At 34.6% G+C, this 22,766-nt stretch overlaps 1 protein-coding gene across 9 annotated transcripts in view; it reads right to left on the reverse strand.

Moving 5' to 3' along the window:
* DMD (dystrophin) overlaps positions 1-22,766 on the reverse strand; it is a 1,219,670-nt gene that overhangs the window by 734,574 nt on the left and 462,330 nt on the right. For all 9 annotated transcript variants that reach the window (XM_061999893.1, XM_061999885.1, XM_061999868.1 and 6 more), the window contains exons 9-11: positions 11,493-11,681; positions 10,801-10,982; positions 5,010-5,160 (exon numbers count right to left, since the gene is read on the reverse strand). In XM_061999893.1, coding sequence (XP_061855877.1) covers positions 5,010-5,160; positions 10,801-10,982; positions 11,493-11,681 — 522 coding nt within the window. The remainder of the gene's footprint in view (positions 1-5,009; positions 5,161-10,800; positions 10,983-11,492; positions 11,682-22,766) is intronic.

Here is a 22,766-nt window from a genome sequence, read left to right on the forward strand (position 1 = left end):
CTATTTCAAAGTGGATAAATGTACTTATTTAGGGCATCCAAGTACACAATGACTAGTCTACCCCCAATATTTGAACAGTTAGGAAGTATCTCATTTTAGCTTTGCAGGAGGAAGCTTTGCTGAAGCTTTGCTTCAGGAGGTTGGGACATCCCTTTTTTCTATAGTAGCAAGCAACAGCACAGGAGTAATGGGATGAAGCTGGAACACAAAAAGTTCCACTTAAACATAAGAAAAAACTTTTTCACTGTGAGTGTGACAGAGCAGTGGCACAGGCTGCCCAGAGGGGTTGTGGAGTCTCCTTCCTTGAAGGTCTTCAAGATCCGCCTGGACACGTTCCTATGCGACCTGATTGAGGCTGACCTGCTTCTGCAGGGGGACTGGACTAGAGGATCTCTAAAGGTCCCTTCCAACCCTTCTGTGATAGAATTTGAAGTACTGAAAAATGTTACCTAAACATATTAAAGAGACTTGTCCTTCCAGAAAAAGTACAAATACCTAAGCAGCTTAGGCATTTTTGCAAGTTAATTAAACTATAAAATCTACCAACTACAGATTGCATAATAATAATGTGTAATAGTACAATCAGTTTAATTAAAGTGCATTTTTTCTTAATTGTAAAATTTCCAACATAGTATTTTACTTAGCTCAGTAGTCCTCCCATTTATATTGAAATGCAGCTTTCTCTCTTTATAGAGTTATAAAGAGATAATTGCAGCAGGAGACAAAATACATAAAATATTGGTGCAAAGACCAATAGTTCTTTACTGAAATGTTGACTACTACTTCAAAAATATATTGACTACATCACATTTCCTATCAGAATCGTGTATCTTAGTAATAACAAAATCTTCTAGAGTTTACCTTTATATCTGTCCACTCAGAAAATTTTCTGTACTATCAAGATACTAACCTCATATACTACAGAACTAAGTATAATGCTGTAAACTTTTTCTCCTTTCAGTGATGGGTGCCATTCACAACATACGTTGCTGAACATTGTGTTTTTTTTTCCTTACAGGATCCAGCAGAGAAATTGAAGTATTAGTCACAAAAACTGAAGACCATTATTTTCCAAGATCGAGAAAAAAAAAAAAAAAATCTGATGTATGGAATTCACAAGGCAAAGGGTGATAAATAACATGAAATAGAGTGAAATGCAGTTACTAATGAACCAATACAGAGGGAAAGTAAAAATGATAAAATTAAAGAGGAGAGGGAGACGGGATGACAACAAACTAAACATATCATTTTTGGTGAAGTTTGTTTAATATGAAATACTCATTGCCATTACATCTCCTAACTTCAGGTTCCTAACACCAATTTATACAATATTACCTCTGTGATGTCCAGAGATAATATATTTATGTGAGACTAATAAAAATCTATGGTGGTACGGGTTTTGTTTTTTTGTTTGCTTACTTAATAATGAAGCAATAATAGTGCTATTAAAATTCCATTGTTTTAATCCTTGTTATAGATAATAGCTTTGCTTTACACGTTGTATAATACAAATATCTGAAACTTTCAGACAGTACTTGAAAGAATGGAGAACATATTGTTCTTTGACTTAAGACTAAGTATACATGAATAGAACTTCAATTGAAGTTAAATCCAAAACACTTTTCAACTTCATAGTGAATTCATTTCTTGTAAAGAGAAGTGAAAACTAATAGACATAAATAATGTTGACTAACTCATCACACTAAGAATGAAGAACTAATATGTGAGAGAAAGATATTTCTGCATGTCTTCAATCAAAATATTCAAATATGAGCTAAATATCCTTTTTTTCCTCCATATTAGAAAGAAATAGCATAAAGACATTGCATAAATAAAAGGATTACATTTTATGTTAGTATTCAAATGCAAACTGCATAGAAATTGGTACAAGATTATTCAAGTCTTCATGTATTAAAAAACTTTCAGGTTTCCTTCTCTAATTACCATTTCATAATTACCTGCTGTCTTTTTAAAAAAAAGAAAATTTAGTATCAGAATATATGCAGAGCTAGCAAACCCTCATATCGAAATGCATTGCCTCCTCACAGAGCAAGAGCAAATATCAGCAGTAGGTAGAGGATTTGTATTCTTCTTCAGTAGCTCTCCTAAATCAGAATGCAGAAAAATCATCTTTAACATAGAAGTGTATCATGCAGTCTTTTGAAGCTTTTGACCTTGTTTTAAAAAAAAAGCACAAAAAAATGTACAAGCTAGTTTCAGATTCAATTGCTTTTTGAGATGATCTGTCCTCTAGAACCTCGACTGGCACTGACACAGGCCATCAAGTATCAAATGTTAAAATCTCTCAGAATATTATGGAACTGAACTGCTTTGAATCATTGATGTAGAAACATTAACAGGTTATCATAGAACCACACAATGGTAGGGGTTGGAAGGAACCTTCAGAGATTATCTAGTCCAACCCCCCCGCAGAATCAGGTTCACCTAGATCAAGACGCATAGGATCATGTCCAGGCGGATCTTGAAGACCTCCAAGGAAGAAGACTCCACAACCCCTCTGGGCAGCCTGTGCCACTGCTCTGTCACACTCACAGTGAAAAAGTTTTTTCTTATGTTTAAGTGAAACTTTTTGTGTTCCAGCTTCATCCCATTACTCCTATGCTGTTGCTTGCTACTACAGAAAAAAGGGATGTCCCAATCTCCTGACACCCACCATTTAGATATTTGTAAATTTTAATAAGATCTCCTTTCAGTCTCCTCTTTTCCCGCAGCCTTTCCTCGTATGAAAGATGCTCCAGTCCCCTGATCATCTTGGTGGTCCTGCGCTGGGCTCTCTCCAGAAGTTCTCTGTCCCTCTTAAGCCCAGAACTGGACACAGGACTCCAGATGAGGTCTCACCAGGGCAGAGTAGAGGGAGAGCAGAACCTCTCTCGACCTGCTGGCCACACTCTTCTTGATGCATCCCAGGATGCCATTGGCCTTCTTGGCCACGAAGGCAAATTTCTGGCTCATGTTTAGTTTATTATCAGTCAAGAGTCCCAAGTGTCTCTCTGCAGAGATACTCTTCAGCAGTTTGACCCCCAGCCTGTACTGGTGCATGGGGTTGTTCCTTCCCAGATGCAGGACTCTGCACTTGTCCTTGTTGAACCTCATGAGGTTCCTCTCTGCCCAACTCTCAAGTCGATCGAGATCCTGCTGAATGGTAGCACAACCTTCTGGGGAATCAGCCAGTCCTCCCACTTTGGTATCATCAGCGAACTTGCTGAGGACACACTCTGTCCCCTCATCCACGTCGTCGATGAAGATGTTGCACATGACTGGCCCCAGAACTGATCCCTGTGGAACTCCACTGGCCACAGGCCTCCATCTCGATTCTGTGTCATTGATCACCACCCTCTGGGCTCTGTCATTCAGCCAGCTCTCGATCCACCTCACTGTCCACTCATCAATGCCACACTGCTTGAGCTTTCTGATGAGGATGTTATGGGAGACAGTGTCAAAAGCCTTGCTGAAGTCAAGGTAGAAGACATCCGCTGCTCTCCCCTCATCTAGCCAGCCAGTTATGCACTCGTAGAAGGATATGAGCTTAGTTAAACAGGATTTCCCCTTGGTGAAGCCATGTTGACTACCCCGATAACCATCTTTTCCTTCATGTGTTTAGTGATAATATTCAGGCTGAGTTGTTCCATCACTTTTCCAGGGATGGAGGTGAGGTTGACTGGCCTATAATTTCCTGGGTCATTCTTCTTGCCCTTTTTGAAGACTGGAGTGACATTGGCCTTTCTCCAGTCCTCAGGCACCTCGCCTGTCCTATGTGATTGTTTAAAAAAGATTGAGAGAGGCTTAGCAATCACATCAGCTAGCTCCCTCTGCGGTCTAGGAGGCATCCCGTCAAGACCCCTTGACTTATGAGCCTTAAGCTCGGCCAACAAGTCTTTAACCTCTTCCTCTTCCACCCAAGGCAAGTCCTCTGCTTTCCTGGCCATCCTGTTATCCTTGCTGGACTGGGCTTCCCGAGGGTCAGCCTTGGCAGTAAAGACTGAAGCAAAGAAGGCATTCAGTACCTTGGCCTTTTCTGCATCCTTACACACTAGGGCACCCTCAGTGTTTAGCAGCGGGCCCACATTCCCCCTCACCATCCTTCTGCTGCTGATGTACTTGAAAAATGCCTTTTTGCTGTCCTTAACATCCCTGGCTAAATTGAGCTGAGGATCCCAGAACTGGACACAGTACTCCAGATGAGGCCCCATCAGGTCAGAATAGAGGAGGAGAACTTCCCTTGACCTTCTGGCCACGCTCTTCTTGATTCTCTGTAACCTCACAAATCATGTCTATTGTCTGTACTTCTCAGTGCCTCATCAATCGTGTGTCATGCATAGATTTTTAAATGTAAATTAATATGAAGCAAGACAATTTAATCCAGTAAAAGAAACAAAGCTATTACACAAACTATAGAGTCTCTCCTTTTCTAATTTTTAATTATTCCAATTAAAAAAGTATTCTCAACCAATTTTGGAAAAAACCTGTCCACAATTATTACTTTTTTATTTTTAATTAAATACACTACTAAAAAGTATTTTCTAGAGTTAAAAAGTAGAGTCTATTTAGTAGTCCTATTTTTATAATTACATAGTCAGAGTTCCAGCAGTCCTAAGAAGATTATGCAGTCTAATTCTGACTACTACATCATTACTACTACATCATGCAAGGAAGAAAAGGCAATATGCAAAAAAACCACCCCAATACAGGTATTAAAATGTGATATATTCTTATTGTACTGTGTAATGAAAGGATATTACAATTGTCTTGCATATTCTAGTATATTGTTTATATTTAAATAGGCAAAGGCTTGAGTTTTTCTTAGTATCAGGATAAAAGTCAGAGTTGTGATAAAATAACTCCACAAAAGCCCAGTAACTGTACAAAACAATCAATATAATAGCAAGATTCCATATTACTTTGCTATGTTCTAATGGCAGATGTAAAGTTTTACAAATGTCAAAAACTCCGTTTGGTTTTTATGCCTTTGGAAGCAAACCATAGCATACCTTATGCTCTTCTACTTGACGCTTTAGGTCTTCTAGGTCTGGACCTAAAGGCTCCAAATCAATTTTCTTTGTCCTTTCCTCTGTTTTTGTCAGCCAGTCAGCTAATTGGGCTAGTTGCTGATTCTGTAGATCCATTAGCATTTTATGTAAACTGTAAACCAAGCAAATAATAATTTAAATTTATACATGAAAAACCAAACCAAACTACAAACATTGGTTTTTGAATTAAGCAAATTAGTTAGATTTTTTGGGTTTTTTTTAAAGAACCTAAGTACTGCATACAATGTACTATCTGTTAAAGTTTTGGTCTCCAGTTGCATATCTATTAGAGCTGTCTGGAAGTTCAAAAATTTTACTATCTAGTTTCCTAAAGCTTGTAGTGTCTACTACAAGGACTGTAAAAAGTGCTCAGATAGCTGTAATTACCAGGATCTTTCAAATTTAGGATATCAAACAGAAGATTATTAAATTTTCAGTTATTCAGTGGAGAATGATCTGCCTAAATAAAGTATTTGGATAGCTCCAAAATTAGCTTTCCACAAATCCATTACAAATCCTTCACTTATACTTTAGAAAATCTCCACTTTCCTAAACAATATCTTAATTTTATCAACAGTCTTTTAAAAATACTCTGAAAATTACTGCTGAGCAATGGAATTACAAGTAGTTATTTGTATTACCCATCTTTCCCATAAGATACATTTTTAAACTTAGAGTTGATAGAACAAAGTCACTGTCTTCAGTCACACTGAGCTTGGTGAAACCAATTTATAGTGTGCTGCTTACATTTCAAACAGCTCTTGCAGCAACAAGCAACTGCTTTCAGAATTCAACTTGGAGATTTGAAAATTCAAGCTGTACTTTCAAACTGGAGAAAACTGATATCTAAGGAAGATGGTAGAGTCTTACTGTACTCCACTTATTTCTCAGTTGGCATCTTGTTGGATTCTTGAAAGCGTAGTCCAAATCAGAAAGCTACATTGTAAATCTTGTCTCTCTGTGACCAACAGCACCCAGAATTGTCCATCTTCAAACTGACATTTTCTCCCACAAGAATATTTTAAAAAAACAAAACTTAAGTACGTTTTCCTCCACAGCACCTACAGAGCTGCAGACTGGCAGAAGAGCAAAGTGAGCACACTGCTCAAGAAAAGTGCAATGTCTTGTCCATTGTCTGTTAGGCAACTTAAGAGATGCTTGCACAAGTCCAAATAGGCAGCTTTCTGTCACAATTTCAAGTTTTGCTCAGGTAAAGCAAGTACTTCAGAATTTGTTCGAACAATTTTGGATTTTCCTAAGGCAGTTTGAACAAAGCTAAAAGTCTGTAATTTTTAAAATCTGTCTAAATATGTCCAAAGTAAGGACTATTCTGTATTTTCTCAGACACACATAATAAGTTTCAAACTAATCACCACAGAAGACTGCATGGAAGATGTAGATAATTAATTTTCGTACATGTTTAAATGCTTCTGAACTACCAGGGCTTAGTATCTGTCAATATCATGCAGACGTATTATGTGAAATTCCATACCTCATTTGTAGCCTGTACCTATTTTAAGGCTGATGTCTGTAACTTCAACGTGTCTGTTGTTGGTTGTTATTTATTTCCTAATTTTTTGTGGAAAAAAAAAATGAGCCAGACATTTGGCCTCTAATGAAATATATAATATAATTACAAATTGCTATTTATATAGCTTAAAATAAGTACTATATACACAGTATTAACTCACATTTTAAATGGAAATTGAGTTTTATGCTTTCTTTGCATATATCTCAACTAACTCATATTCTGTTTTAGACATTAGTCCTCAGTTTACAAGCAATCCTTGGGATCACCTATAAATTTTGCAATGTCAAATACTCTGAGTCCTGTGTATATGGTGTCACTTTTTACACCAGAGATCAAAGCTGCTATTTAGAAGGACCTAGAAACTCTGGAGACACAGGCCAAGAGGAAACTTACGACATTCAACAAGGATAAATGCAAAGTCTCATGCCTCAGAAGGAAGAATATGTGGAATGATACAAGGCAAGAACTGATGGAATTCTAGTAGTAAGTCTAACTGAACCTCCATCACTCCTCTGTTGTCTTTCTGTTCCTAAAATGGCCTTTGTTTTAGAAGGAACACAACATTAGATGAAAAGTTTTCTCAAAATAGGAGTTATCATGTTTATATTAATAAAAACAATAAGAATTGGTAAATCTTTGTTAAATAATAATCGATCTTTATTTTATGGAACAGAAGTTTAACCAGATAACACAAACATCAAACACCTTGAAAGTGACAAGCAACAAGAATGAGTATATTTTAAAACAGAGGTGCAAATGGAATGATTTAAAAATTCCTATGACTAAAAATTCCTATGGTATTTTAACCATAAAAACTTAGCTGCTGCAAGCAGAAAAAAAGAAAAAAAGAAAAATAGCTATGCTTTTTTTTTCCCCTTAGAGCAGCCAACAATACTAATCATTTATCTGAGGACGATCATTACCACTGGATGGACAAAAAAAGAAAATTAAAAATGGCCAAGAACTTCTGAAACAGAAATAATCAAATTTTAGTAGGAATGATAGGAAGACGAGTCAAACCACAGTCTTGAATTAGGAGTGGTAATGGTGAGAAAATGTGAAAGTCAGTCTGTGGAACCGAGTGCAAGTAGACATCACAGAAATCCCGAGTAGTATCTGGATATGAAATGCCTAATGCAGTGCACCAGGTACAGAAAAAGGGAGAAATTGCAGGCAAACATCGAGATAAGCCAACTTCATGGAAATAATTAAAAGTTTGTTCTTAAATAAGGTTTTAGCTAGACCTGTTTCTTGAATAGTACCTCACTTGATCCCTAATGGCACTGAGATAGTATCAAGTGTTAGACCTGCAACTCTGTGAAACTATGTTACTTTCCAGAAACAGTAATAATTTTTTACAACTCCAGTTGGCAGATCTTAGAAGCAGAGGACCAAAGAAAATAAATCACAGGGATGTGTAGATCTAACTCTTCAACAGAACTTGAGATGCCGAAGTGAAAAATGGTTCCAGGAAGGGCTCTATTAAATGCAAATCTCTAAATTGCAGACATCAAACAGAAATGTTTTTCTGTATTATCTCTCTTTTTTTTTTTTTTTTTTTTTTTTCTAGGAACAGTGTCTTGGGTCTTCATTATGTACTACGATTTCAAGGTTTTTTTTCTGGAAATCATGTGTTAATTACTGATCAGTGTGATCAGAACATACATGTAAGTGCCTTTACTACTCTCATTTCTCTCTATGGATCAAGAAAGCTGATACTCTGCTTTACCATAACCCATGGTTCACAAGTGATCAGTTGACTCAGATCTAACTCAGTCCTTCTTCACTTTCAAGTGCAAATTTTATTGTCTTATATGACATTCTAAACTCAGTTATTATAAATACTAAATACAATGCTTCATCTTAGTGATGTCTTTTTAGCAATAAACAAAAGAAATGGTATAGAAAACCTGCTAAAGTAAGGAGAATTTGATTTAAGAAAACCGAGATGTGATGAAATAAATACTTAATATAGAATGTTGATATTATTCCGAAGCAAGGACCATAAACTTGAAAAGGATCATAAACAGAAAATTATTTCATCACAGTTAATTCTTAAGCAAAATAATGTTTTGTGTTTCTTCCCATTCTCCAGGTACTTTCTCGTTTCCAAATTACTACTATTAACATCTGATAGAGGTTTTAGTACTTATTTATATATACCTCCAGAGATTATCATAACCTTAGTTTATGGTATGGCTGTCATAAGTTTCAAATCCAAAATACTTTTTCATTGAATCTAATGTATTTTAACAGGTGTGAAAACCTCCATAAAACAGTAAATTGCATTAAGTTTTCCTCTCCAGTGGTATATTTATCACTCTGATATCCTGTACTACAGGGAATCCTATCTAGGGAAGGGCAGAAGGAATAAATGAAGGAAGAGGTTGCTTTCCTTCAGCATGCTAATGCATTGCTTGCTAGAAGTCAAATACATTCTATTCATAGTGAATACATGGGAAACCCAGTTTGCCTCCTTTTATACAGAGGCGTTTCTGGTGCTTGAAACACAGAGGTTTGACTCAATAGTACATCACTCCTGACAAATTTTATCTTGCCTTAAACCAAATTTCATTGAATTTATCACAGGTTTTTTTTTTTTTTCGTGTAATAAATAGTAGCACAATACCCTCTGTGAAGTTCCCATCACTTCCTGTCTTCTACCAATTTCATATTACCTAAATATGACATGCTTCAGAAGACACTAGGCCACTCAGTTCCCCAAGCAATGACCTATAGCTCTATCTGCAAACAAGTTTAACAATTGGTGTCAAATGGCACTTTAGTAGACACAGTACCACTCACAGAGGCAAGCTTGCTACTTGTGTGCGCTGATTTAAATTAGATATGGCAAATAAAAGCTGCCTACAGTAAAGTCTCGTAGCCTTCTCTTCAAGAAAATAAAGAAGTTGGAGGAAGGTAGCGTAAAACATCTGAAACATCTTGAAACATTAACAATTAGACTGACAAAGAAAGATTCAGTCGCAAGTTGAAGAGATCACAAATGTTTGGAATCAGTAAGAAGATATCACAAAAAAAAGAGTGTAAATATGTAATTGTTGTTTGTCCTCTAATACTGCAGCCAGTTCTAGTCCCCCTCAACTCCAAGAGGATAAAGTAGAACTGGGAAAATATTGAAGAGCAAGATGTATAACCAAAGATTTATATTTATGGAGGGAGTAAGGAAAGATAAAGACTGTTGACCCTCACTTCTAACACTACAACTAGAGAGAATCACTTAACTGACTAGTGACAAAGAAAAAGCCTTTCTTCAGAAAACTCACACTCCTACTGGGTACTGGGTAAGAGGCCTGGGAAATTCACTGCCAAAGCATGCCACAGATGCTAAGACGTTCAAGAGTATGTTGAATAAATAGAGAGAAGAAGGAAAAAAAAATGAATAGCAGCTTAAGAAAATATGCAAAACTGCTTCCATCTTAGGAAGTTACCTCAGCTGAAAACAAGTCAAACTCAGGACAGTTCTATGGAGAACTCTATAAGAATGCAGTATTAGGTCAGAGTAATGATCCATACAGCCCAATATTTTGTCTCCAGAGCAATGGGTCCATTATCTCCGGTAATTGCAAAAGGAGATGAAAAGATGTTGGTGTTGTGGTTCAAGACAAGACAGCAAGGAAGCACCATGTAGCTACTTGCTCACCTCCCCACACATGCCCACCTTCAATAGGATGGTGGAGACTTCCAGCAAGAAGGGAGGAGAAAAGACAACCAAGGACCTTGTGGATTGAGATAAGGGCAGACAGGGCTCATTACCAATTATGGTTCTGGGCAAAACAGACTCAGCTACTTTACTTAGAGAAGAAAATGAGAACAGCTTAACTTACTACCAACTTGAAACAGAACACTATTTTCATGTGATCGACTTATACAGGTCTTAAAAATTTGTTTCCTTTTTCTCTCTGCAGCTAAGATTTTATCTTTTTTAGCTAGATCTTGTGCAATACTTGTTTAAGCAATCAACAAAAAAAAAGTCAGGCAGGTTTGGTTGAAGGGTTATTGGTGTCCAAGCTGGTGATAGTCAACGATTTGTGTGGCTTTCTGTCTCAAAGTCAGTACACATCAAATTTCAGGTTAAAAAAGATCTGAGACAGAGTTTTGCTCACAATGAAGTGAAACAAAAGAAAATTCCAACTGTTATTCAAGTTCAGTATAGCTTGAGTTAAAATCCATATATATTACTTCACCTGAGATGTTACTTACTTGCTTTGCTTTTCCATACTTGCTACCCTGAGACTTTCCCATCTAGAATTAAGCAGATTCATTTGTTCTTGGATTTCATTCTCTTCCTCATCTGAAAGTTTTCCAGTTGTTAGAAGTTGATGTCCAACTTGCAAAACATTGCCAACACGTCCTTGGTGTGCTGTTAACTCCATCATAAAACCCTGATAATAAAAATAAAAATAAAAATCCAGTTTTAAGTCTGATTCTTTGGAAAGAATGAACAGACTCTGGAGAAATATCTTGAATTCCATCACTTTCCAAATATGATTTTCAGCTCTACTGTTAATTTTTTCAACTTCTCCACAACCTTGTGACAGAAACCAGAAAAAAATCCTTAAAAAATTATTTAGTCTGGAGGAGAGTTGACTGAGGGGAGACCTTATTATTTTCTACAAGTAGTAACAAGTGATAGGATGAGAGAAAATATCTTCAAGTTTTATCCTTAAGGTTTAGACTGGATACCTAAATGATTCTATGATTCTAGGACACAGTCTCCAGTACTACCTTCAAATTCTCTAAATATAAAGTAAAAAAAAAAAATTAAAAAGCCCACAAAAAAATCCAAACAAAAAAAGGAATAAACTAAAAATATCTTTCAGTTTACTTTTTAGAATCCTATTATGCGATACAAGCAGATAAATGGCTAATGAAGGATTAGTATAAACATCTACCTCATGGGTATGAAATTGTTCTTTAACAACTTCTACATCATTGGATATATCTCCTTGTGCTTGTAATGCATCTTCAGCAGAGAGAAGCCATGTGAGTACTTCTTCTAAAGCAGTTTGGTAGTTTTCAAGATCCATTTCCGATCCCATCCGCATGGTGCTAAACGTCTTCTGTTCAACAGTTTCTAAAAACTGATCAAAATAAAATTCTAAAAGTACTGCAAATAGCATCTACTCAAACAGTTCTACAAACGAATAAATAGAATGCCATTATCTTATATAAAAATCAGCTTTTTATAAAACATTAAATATCAGACCGCTAATGCGTGGAAGCACTTATTGGTATAAAATCAGTTAATTGAAAAAGGTCAGTGAGAACTGAAGAAAATAAAAATATCTCATATTATATTAGATACTATACTCTAGAATTCAAAATTCCTACCAAATATTCTGAAAAATGACAATATTTAAATTATACCTATATCATGTTGTTATATATGATTTTCAATAAATACCCTGATTTTAAATTTCTAGTTTGTTGTCTCTTATTTTCTCTTTGAAACAGATAGTAATTTATTTCACACAACGGCTAACACAATTACATCATCAAAAAAAAGTGGCAAAGAGCATGCTGACATTGCAGAGAATCTATGGAAAATATTTTATGAAAAACAACCCAGCATGCAATGTTAGGCTTGAACAATCCATAGACATCCATTTTGTAAAAACCATTCTAGAAAGCTGAAATGCTCAGAAATCGCATGCAAAATCGTAACTATTAAAAACAAATAGAAGTGCATTACTCTCTCTCACAAAGGCCCCTCATATTCATTCTTTAGAAGACAGATGACACTTACAACCACAGAATTCACAGAACTGTTCTACTGCTCAGTGAAGAAAAATCAGATATTTACCAATTAGTATAACAGTAGAAGACAAGGACAAAACAGAATCAAGAAATATGTGTTTGCTACAGTAGAAATTATCCCATAAGCTTTCCAAAAAATTTTGAATAAGTTTAGCTACTTTGCTAGCTAGTTAGTATGAAAACAAACTCTCTATAAAAATACATATATGATTTTATGAAAAAAGATACCACGGTACTTCATGTTTTTATAGTTGGAAGAAATTGTTTCCACTGACATACTTGTACCAATAAAACACACAGAGCGGCTTCTGAAGCCTTTCATTGTATTTTAAAATAGAAAGTTAAAGTTTATTACTAGAACTATAAGTAAGAAGTGTAATGGGTGTAATATCATTTTAAATTAAATTTTCAATCTGCATCCTCATAACAAATTAATTCTTAATTGTAAAAATCTAATACTGACATGCAATTTACATTAATCTCTGTCATATATATATTAGGCTAGTTAAAACACCAGTCATAACTTCATCACTACTCAATGCATGAATAATAATGTTCAGTAACTACCACAAAATTATGCTTGGAAATCTGATGAACTGGATAGTTAATTTTTTAGTTTTAAAGAAAGTACTCTCACACCAAAATATAAAAAATGAAGTATAGAAAATGTTCAAAATATATTCCTGATGCACAAATTATTTTAATTGTATGCAACTCCAGATTTTAAACAGTATTTCTGCAGCAAGATAGTTTTTTGTACTGTACAGTGTGGTGTGGAAAGGGATAATTTTATCATTGTTGTTGCATTTGTAATAATTTTTTCTATAACACTACTGCATGGTATATATCCATGTCAGATATGCTGGAGAAAAAGAAAGCTACTGTAACAGATGAATAAGTCTAGGGATACCCTGTTTGCAGTGATCTATGACAATATTTGTAAGCTACTTGTTTGAAAATTCTTGATCTGAAAACCTTCGTTTCTCTAGATCTGATAAACAGTACTATTTCATGTATTACAAGTGTTTAACTAAGGATCCCCTAACAAGTGTTTTTCTAAGGGATGACAACTAAGTACAATTTCCCCTACTTATGTTGGCCAGCATTTTCACAAATATTATACAGAATTACAATGAAAAATCTAGGACTTATGATCTTCAATAGCAAAATAGTGCAGATTAACTTCTGATCTATTATAACAACTCTTGAAGAAGTGTAAAGAAAAGCAAACATAAAAACGGAAACAAAAAAATGTTTCTTGGCAGATATTTCAAAGTATGTTCTTATTCAGTAAATGTCCATTTTCTGACATATGGAAATTCTCTGTTAACAAATCAGAACAGAGCAATGACTTCCTTAATCTGAATCTACATAAGCAGAGAACATTCACATTGTATAAAGTCTAGAAGCATGAAAACCACATCTGAGCATCAACAGTTGGGTTTGACTTGACAAAACACATGTATTTCTTCAAATCCACTGTTATACTCTGTCTTCACTACTTCTGTCAGTGCTGGTAGTTCTCTAAAAGATAACTGTACATCCTTGCTAATCCTGCATATGGAATGAAAGACAACTACTCAAATCAGTGGAAATTCAGACTGTTAGCTCAGCTGTAAATGAAAGTAAATCAGACATTAAATTAAATATTGACACCTGAAAGTGGACAACTACTGACTTAATGCCTCTGCCACACTCTTTGTATCAAAAAGCCAAAATAAAGAAAAAAGTGTCAAAAATTAATATTCATCTTATAAAGATAATTCATCCCATAATCTACACTGAAACAATCCACATAACGCAAATAACAATGAAAACCCTGAAGTTTAAAAATCATAATGGTATGCAAATTTAAAAAAAGAAAAAAGAAATATTTTCAGAATTCTTAAGATATTGAAAAAAAGTAGATTTTTAAGGTATCCTACACTACCCTATACCAATAACAAAGATAGAGTTATTAATAGAGACATGTAATACAATTTGTGATGGCTGTACCTAACTGTATCTTTTAAGAGAATTAAAATCATGTTGAAGTTAAATTGCTGTAGTTATATATTGCTAGGAAGGCTATATTTAGGGGAAAAGTTGCATAAATATGCATGCAGTTTTATTCTTGAATCAAAACCTATTCTTAATAAAGTATTTAATGATTATGCTAAACAAAGTTGATTGAGTGCAGTCAAAGCAAAACAATTACAGAGAATAATCTACTGAACAGGGCATACGTGATCCACAAATGCTAAGGCGAAAAATACCATGAAAAATGCAGATGTTTGATGAAAACTGTATCACATTTATCTAGGAATCAGCCAGGCAGCCCAGAGAGTATTCTGAAAAATGATAAGCCATTTTTGCAATGAACAGTCCTGATTGTTATTATGGAATGCTGTAGAAGGAAAAAAAAAATTGCTCCAGACCTGGATGCTTTGCTTTAGAATATAATTTTTTTTTTTTTTTTTTGCTGCTGCACATAAAAGAATTATAACTAGATGAAACAATGGGAATTTGATTTTTTTACCAGTTCATCAACTTCAGTTGGGGTGTGAGGGCTGGAAGACCCTGAGGACTGTTAAATTTTAATTTAAAGAGAGGGGAAAAAAGCCTTTGACCTTCAGAAGCTTGGAAAAATGACGTATGCCTGGCAGCTGTATGAATTAATTTACAGTTTAAACCATGAGCTAGCAGCCACTTCAGGGTAAGAAAGCAAGGAGAGGAAGTGTTCCTTACCTACTGTTGCATTATGTTCGTAAAGGGAGCAGAAGTATTGGTTAAATAATACTAAATTCTCCAATAACATTTCTATTAGCTCATAAAGACTGCTTCTGAGTTTTAAAAATTATTTGGGCAGTTTTAGAATGTAGCTTTGCAGTAAAGGTATGGGGTTCATTCCAGCACTCCTGTATATTTTCTTCATTCAAAACTTGCCTGGCTCACTGTAAAAGATGCAGAAACTGGCTCCAGAGATTTAGAGTCTTAAAACTCAAAGAGATTCATTTTAAAGAAACTTTTTTTTTTTTTTGTAAAGGCAAATTTAAGTCCAGAGTAGTTTCCTCTTTTTGAGAACTCCTTTTACCGGATTACAGCCCCACAAAGTCTCACACATTATTCACCCTCTACCTCCTACCAGGTAAGACACCACTGCACATTCTTTCTCTTCCTCCAAGTTTCTCATTACAAAATCATACTTTATGTGTCTTCAAAATTTTCTAAAGAGGTAGAAAACTCAGTCATTTCTGGTAATAAATCTAAAAAGATATATTGATCTGACTGTTTGTTATTATAATGTTAACTATTTCCTTGCTCTAAATGGGCTGGCATTTTCACTTTATTAAGCATTTCAAAACTGCCTTTGTGAACAAAAACATCTTTGGTCAGGAAGATGTCATCTTTTGGCTATTCAAATGAAAATCCACCCAGGTTTGGCCTTATCATAAATTTGAAAGAAATTCATCATTTTCTTGCTCATTTGAGACAATCTAGATTTTAGTACCTCACTTTCTCAGTGGTTCTGTTTGTACTGCAGATGTTTCCACCTGGATGAATTCAACTGTCCTGGCAACTGCAGTTTTGAGATGCAGCAGGTTATTAGCTCATTAAAAATCAATAAAGCTTAGGCAACATGCATGTTGAGAGGAGAAAGGCAGAGGCAGAAAGTATGGATGAAAGTACTCTACAAAAGAAAGAAACTGCTGGATCTATTGACAGGAAAAGGATAACAGAAAATTAATATTTTCAACTATCAGGTACAGTTGGTACAAATAAAGACTGAAAAAGACAAATACAGAATTAAATGGTATTACAAACAAATTTTGCACCTTGTGGAGCGTAGAAGTTGGTTTAAGTCAACTGAAAGCAAGCAGAACCAATTGAGTTGGTAAACAGACTGGGAACTGCAAGGACAAGTAAGACAGTACTAAGAGTTAAAAGACAGAAACCAAGGCTGACAATTGCCTGGAATGATCTAATTTTCTAACAATTTTAAAACTGTTTAACAACATACATGGGCAAGAAAGTCAGTGATTCATGAAATTACTTTCTACTTAGCTTGCTTTCTTCAACACATTTGTGCTTGGTTAGTAGCAGCTTGACCCTCATTTTTTTTTTTTTTTTTTGCAAAGCATATCAAAACATACTGGTTTTACTAACTCTCTAGGTGAAAATTTTCAGCCTTTATTTATTTAAGGGTTTTCATTATACTGAAATTTCTGTTCTGTCTATGAAATGTATTATTGTTTGAGCATTCCTGATGACAAGACAAATAGTACTTGGCTATTAAGGAAGAAATCTCCCATTCAAGCAATTAAGAATCATGGCTTCAAATAGTAATATGACTTGATCAAATTTTCACTCTAAGACAAATTTTCACTATTAACTAATGACTCTTTCACAGAACTCTTCTGTACTAAATAAATGGTATCAGGGTCCTGTAAGTATATCACAGGTCAAGAAACCTGGAGTCTCTTCCTAGTACTGCCACCAAACAAGGTGAGTAACTCCAGCCCAGCAGATTCAGCTACCTTGGCAAATATCTATTGTGTTTTATATTATCATGTCTTAAAAAAAAAAGAAAAGGAAATTTTATCCATTGATGATGATCAATCCACCTTAAAATTTGAATTTTGATCACAGTATTGTGCAGTAGCATTAAAATATTCAAGATGGAATAGATAAGTCACATTAATTTTAACTCTAAAAAGAAAATTCTAAATGTAATAGTTACTGCTCTGAAACACTGGGTGTTTTATTAATACCATGTGTCCTTGGAGAGAACTATTCACTAAAGCTCTGTGATGAACTTCTACAACAAAGCATCAGAAACTCTAAAAAAAGAAGATAAATTTGATCTTAATTAACCATTAGAATAAAGGGATATCAGTTACCAAATGCAGTGATGTACAGGAATAGTATTCTCTGTCAGTAGAAAACTGCCTTATTTAGCTCAATATCTCAGAAGGGACCACGAGGAAAAAAGCATGACCTTGAAGCAGAAGAATTACAGTCTCATGGACTGGCAGTACTTCAAGGCTTGTTTTCTCCAAGAAAAAGTTTAAAACTATGCTTTTCTAAAGCATCTTGTTATGTGCCTATATACTTGTTTTCTTAAGAGAATTACAAAAGATATAGTAAGATAAAAAGAATTGTAACTACTTTTTTTTTTTTAAAGTACAAGTTACACAGATAAAGAACAAAAGAGAACCCAAAATTGACAAGGCAGATAAAATCACAAATAGTGAAGGAGTGAAAAGTAAAAACTTTATAACTGCAACAAAAATTTTGAACTAATTTTACGCTACATTAATCTAGCTGAAAGACAATGATAGATTTGAAAAAATTGATGTAAAGGGTAAAAATGGATATATGAATGTTGATTTTTTTGTTTGTTTTTTTAATAATTTGACTTTGAATTATTCACTCTATTATTTTTTGCTTCAAAAAAACTTATAGATGAGATGGAGGAAACATTCTAGGTTCTACAGATACTCTACCACTGGATAGTGTACTAATTTTAACTAAATCTATCACAGAAATATTATCTTCTATATTATATAAATTATGGAAAGACATTCTCATAATCTGTATCAGGTCATTGCTTTAACACATTTTTTAATCTACAGTTACAGGACCAATAATATTGATAAATGAAAATGAAACTGTATTCAACTGTCTAAGCTTAAAATCTGAAGCTAAAATAATAATAATAAAGTACACAAAGGGAATTTAAATAGCCTTAAACTTTCCAGATTGCATATTCTTTCAACCCTTTATTTATAAGCACATAAATTATTTCCACTTGAGCCTACTGCTGTGCCTTAGAGTTTTTAAAATTACCATGAACTTATATTAAATTTTTAGGTAATAATATCCTACAGATCATGCAATTAGCTCTTAAAAATGTGAGGATACTTTGGGAAATTTTAAATAAAAACTCTAGTCAACTGGACCTCTGTTGATGAAGCTGTCTGTTGCTGAAGTTATTCACATGATAATGTATCTATCTCATGAAAGATACCTTTGCTGTAAGAGAGCAGCTGGTGAATAAAGAAAATACCATTAATTAATGTCTAGAAAAATAGCTAGAAGTTAAAGCTAATTATTTGTATTAATACAGCTCGCAATCCAAAACTAAAATAAACTAAATTTGCAAAAAAAGTTACAATACTTTTTTTTCCATCCTCACAATGACAGTTATTGAAGAATTCTGGCACAAAAGTTACACTAAAATAAATAAACTAACTAGTTTAGGGAACATAGAATCATAGAATGGTAGGGGTTAGAAGGGACATTTAGAGACCATCTAGTCCAATCCTCTTGCAGAAGCAGGTTCACCTAGATCAGGTTGCATAGGAACATGTCCAGGTTGGTCTTGAAGCCCTCCAAGGAAGGAGACTCCACAACGCCTCTGGGCAGCCTGTGCCAGGGCACCCTCACCCTCACAGTGAAATAGTTTTTTTCTTACGTTTAAGTGGAACTATTTGTGTTCCAGCTTCATCCCATTACCCCTTGTCCTGTTGCTAGCTACTATAGAAAAAAGGGATGACATGACTGGAAAAAACCTATAGTCCTTTGAAAATGAATAGATTTTCATGCCAGAGTACTACATTCCATTAAAATCTGCTCTCAGATGAAACCCCAAATTAGCAAACACTGTCACAGAGGTACATGTGGAGCAAAAAGTCCTACAAAGACCATAAGTTAAAATAGCCTGCAACTACAAAAGTTTAATACACTTTCTTTGCAGAACTGCAATCATATAAATCTTAATTAACCTGTTTCTCAATTGCATTTATTTTCTGTGAGTTTTAACCATCAAAGAAAACTATTTAAGAAGCATATTTTGTAAAATTTAATAGAAACCATAACCTCAAGCATATCACAGCTATAATCTATAGTGTTTTGTAATGTAAGAAAATGAAAATATTTTTTCAGCTTTTTTTGATCACCACAGCCAGCTACCAAGCATGCTAATATTTGGACTGCTAAGCCATGATAGTTCTTTTCAGGATCTTCATTAAAGGCCATGTAGTCTTCACAATAAGAATATTTAAGTTCCAAATCTCTTTTTATATATTCCTACAGTACAATATAAAAATGTCTTTAAAAGCATTAATAGCAAGAGCAATTAACTATAAAAAGATATATCTATAATATATCTTTTTCTTCTTTCAAGAAATACTCTTTTTTCTTTCAAGAAATACTCTGGGACAAGAACCAATTAGTGGAGAAACTAATTAGTTTTATGAACTTGTTCAAGTTGATCTTGAGGGCCTGGAGATTTCAGAGTGTACAACATTACATAATACTATAGTTAGAAGGTATTATTAAAAAAGATGATTTTGAAAAGTTTTCTAAAATCATAATAGTTAAATTCGCTTGAATAAGCCAAATACCCTGTTCATGACTCTTATGTCATTTATCCCTACTATATTTAAACTTTTCCTAAATATATTTTAGCTTCTATTAAAGAGGATCTCCACTCCAAAGAATGCATTTTCAATTTAAAAATAAAAGGTACAAAAAAGCTGTTGCAGAAGATGTGTAAGGTACCAGTAATATGCCTCAACATTGCTGGCAGCACAGTTAACCACTGCCATCAAGGATTCTGCCTGTTGAAGGCAATGTTGCCTTGCATTGCACATCCCACTATCTCAGGATCCATCACCTCTGCGCATGCGCCCAGGCCCTAGGTCAAGGGGCTGCGACCCTCACGGACTTTTAGGGAGATTTCAAGACCTTTTAAACTTTCCAGGACCCTCCAGACACGGTATTGGGCAAGCGCCAGCAAGAGGAGTGTCTATAAGAGCAGGACGAGCAGAGGCCCACTCTCTCTCTCATTTTCTCTTCTCGACCCCAGATCGGACAGAGTGGTGGAGCTCTCAGACAGACTGCCGGGGGCTCCACATGGGCTCGTGGTGGTGACTACTGTGCTTTTCCCTCCCTCTCTCTCTCCCTTTCTTTTCCTTCTTCGCTTTCTATTTCCATTGTGGATTGTTGTAGGTAAATTAAAGTAGCTAAGTGCTTGACTCTGTTTTGAGTCTTAATTCTGTTCCTGAGAATATACGAAACCTAATCACGATAACCTGTTCGACTGGACATCCCTCAGGAGTTAAGCCCAGCTGCCCCCAGCCACCTAGAATTGTCTTAGGTCAGTTGGAAAGCAAGGGGGTTTAACATCTGCCAAATTGAATTCAACAGGGGATCGCGACAAGAGCTTCAGGTGATTTTTTTTAATCCCATAGAGTGACTACCTTGCTAGTAGCTACATGCTCTGAATAAATAAATCAAGAGCTGTAAATGAAGCAAAATGATAATCAATCATTTCACAATAGGGTTTTTCTCTTCTTAATGCAAAGTCTCAGGTTTATAAATTGGGTAATAATACAGAAAATAGAAATATTTCAGGAACCACCAAAAAGCATTTCCGGACATATTGAAAATTCTATAAAAAACTTTGCTACATATTTACAAAGACAAGTAACTGGATAGTACAACAGGCTAAAAATCCACTGAGGAATTTTAAATATACTGACACCATGTCCAGCTCAAGACATTATGGAGAAACAAGTTAGTGGAAGATGAGAATACAAAGATGTTTAAATACTTTTGATCAGTCATATCTGTTTGCCTACTCCTATATATCTATTATTGGTCACTGCTAGGAACAGAATACAACACTGGAAGAAAAAACCCTTGCTCTGGCTAATTTATAGTATTCTGTTGTCACACAGACCTACTACAGAAGATCTGAAATGTAGCTCTAAGTGTACAAAAGCAGAAATTTCTTTATTTTCACATTCACACGTTAACATGAACTTGGCTATTTGTAAGAGATCCTGCCAAAGTTCATTGTATGAGAAACAGCATTAAGGATATCTAGATTGCTATGACTTATTCTTGCTTAAGCAATTTATTGACTGCCTTTCCCTCACACATTTCACAATTATAGTCACCTGGTCATTTTTTTTCCCCTCTCTCAGAACAGAAGAAGATCTGAAGCAGCAAATTAAAAAATAAATTCTCTTCAATAAAAGTAATTGTATCTTTTTAAAAATGAAAACAGAATATTGTCACTGTCACTCCATTTAGGAATGGTGGAATAAAACATGGCATTGTGAATTCATATGCAAAACCTAAGGTTTTAGGGTAATATAAGCACTTTAGGAAGCATTCAGATGATCCATTTTGTACGTCAAATTTCTTTCTAACTATACATATTTTAAAATGTTATTTTGAAATTTTTGAGATGAAAAATGCTTTTGACTTACAAGAGAAATATTAACCCAAGATTACTATTTCAAAGAGAACATGTTTCTAGTTTTCATGTATATATGTAACATATTTAATGACCTCATAGAAACCTACTGTTTATTCTCTTGCAGATATGAACCATCCTCCTTTGTTATTTTGAGATTATGAAACAAAGGCAACCTAACCCAGCTACTTAGAAAGATATTCTAAAAGCCATTATTCTCTCATATATTTGCAGTTCATATTAAATTATACCACAGTTAACTGGCTAGAACATAAGATATGTTCATTAAGCAAAACCATTAACTGCAGTAAGGTCATTTGTGGTGATGTGACCCAAATTTACCTTCAGTTTCCGTTGAGAGGGAATTTGCTTAATTAAAATCACTACTCAGATCTAATTATTAATGAGGTGGGCATGAAAGCATACTTCAAAAACAATGAGTTACAGGGTTCTCATTATAGAGACAATGTATAACTGATATGTAGCTTATGTGTGCAGCTGCTAAAGTCTTTTACAAATGCTAATAATTCAAAGCTTGTCCATTTAAAAAATGTATTATAAATGTTTTCGGGTTTAGTAGCTATATTTTTCTGCACATTTCCTCTTTCTTCGCCAACACTTCTTTTTAATCTATTTTTCTCCTTTCCAGTGGAGATACAGCAAAAAGCAGTTTCTTAGTTCTGGAATTGCAGACCTGTTGAGGAGGTTTTGTTGGGGTTTTTTTGGGTTTTTTTTTTTTTTTTTGGTTACATTCTCCTAGAACTAAACTATTTTAGTTCTTCAAATGAGTATCAGAATTTTTAAATAAAATGCATACATATTTTATTAGGGATTCTTGCTTGACACCTCTCTGGTGGCAGAAAATAATTACAGGTGTTTTACAGGTCAAAATATACAGTATTACACTTTCCTATATTGTATAGAAATGTACTCATATTTTATAAAATGTCATAACACATGACTATAAACTGTAGGTATTAAATCACAGATCTACTACAGCAGCTGTCATATGGGATTACAGAATGGGAACAAAGCCAGAAATACAGTTGAAGAGTAAAAAAGTTAAAATTGGGAAAATTAGGAGGCTGAACAGAAATGATTTGTTAAAAGTTAGTTTTAACAGAGAGTGGTTTTGAGATTATTTTAACAGTGAATGGTT

The sequence above is a fragment of the Colius striatus genome, chromosome 1 (assembly GCF_028858725.1).
Source record: "Colius striatus isolate bColStr4 chromosome 1, bColStr4.1.hap1, whole genome shotgun sequence".
NCBI lineage: Eukaryota > Metazoa > Chordata > Aves > Coliiformes > Coliidae > Colius > Colius striatus.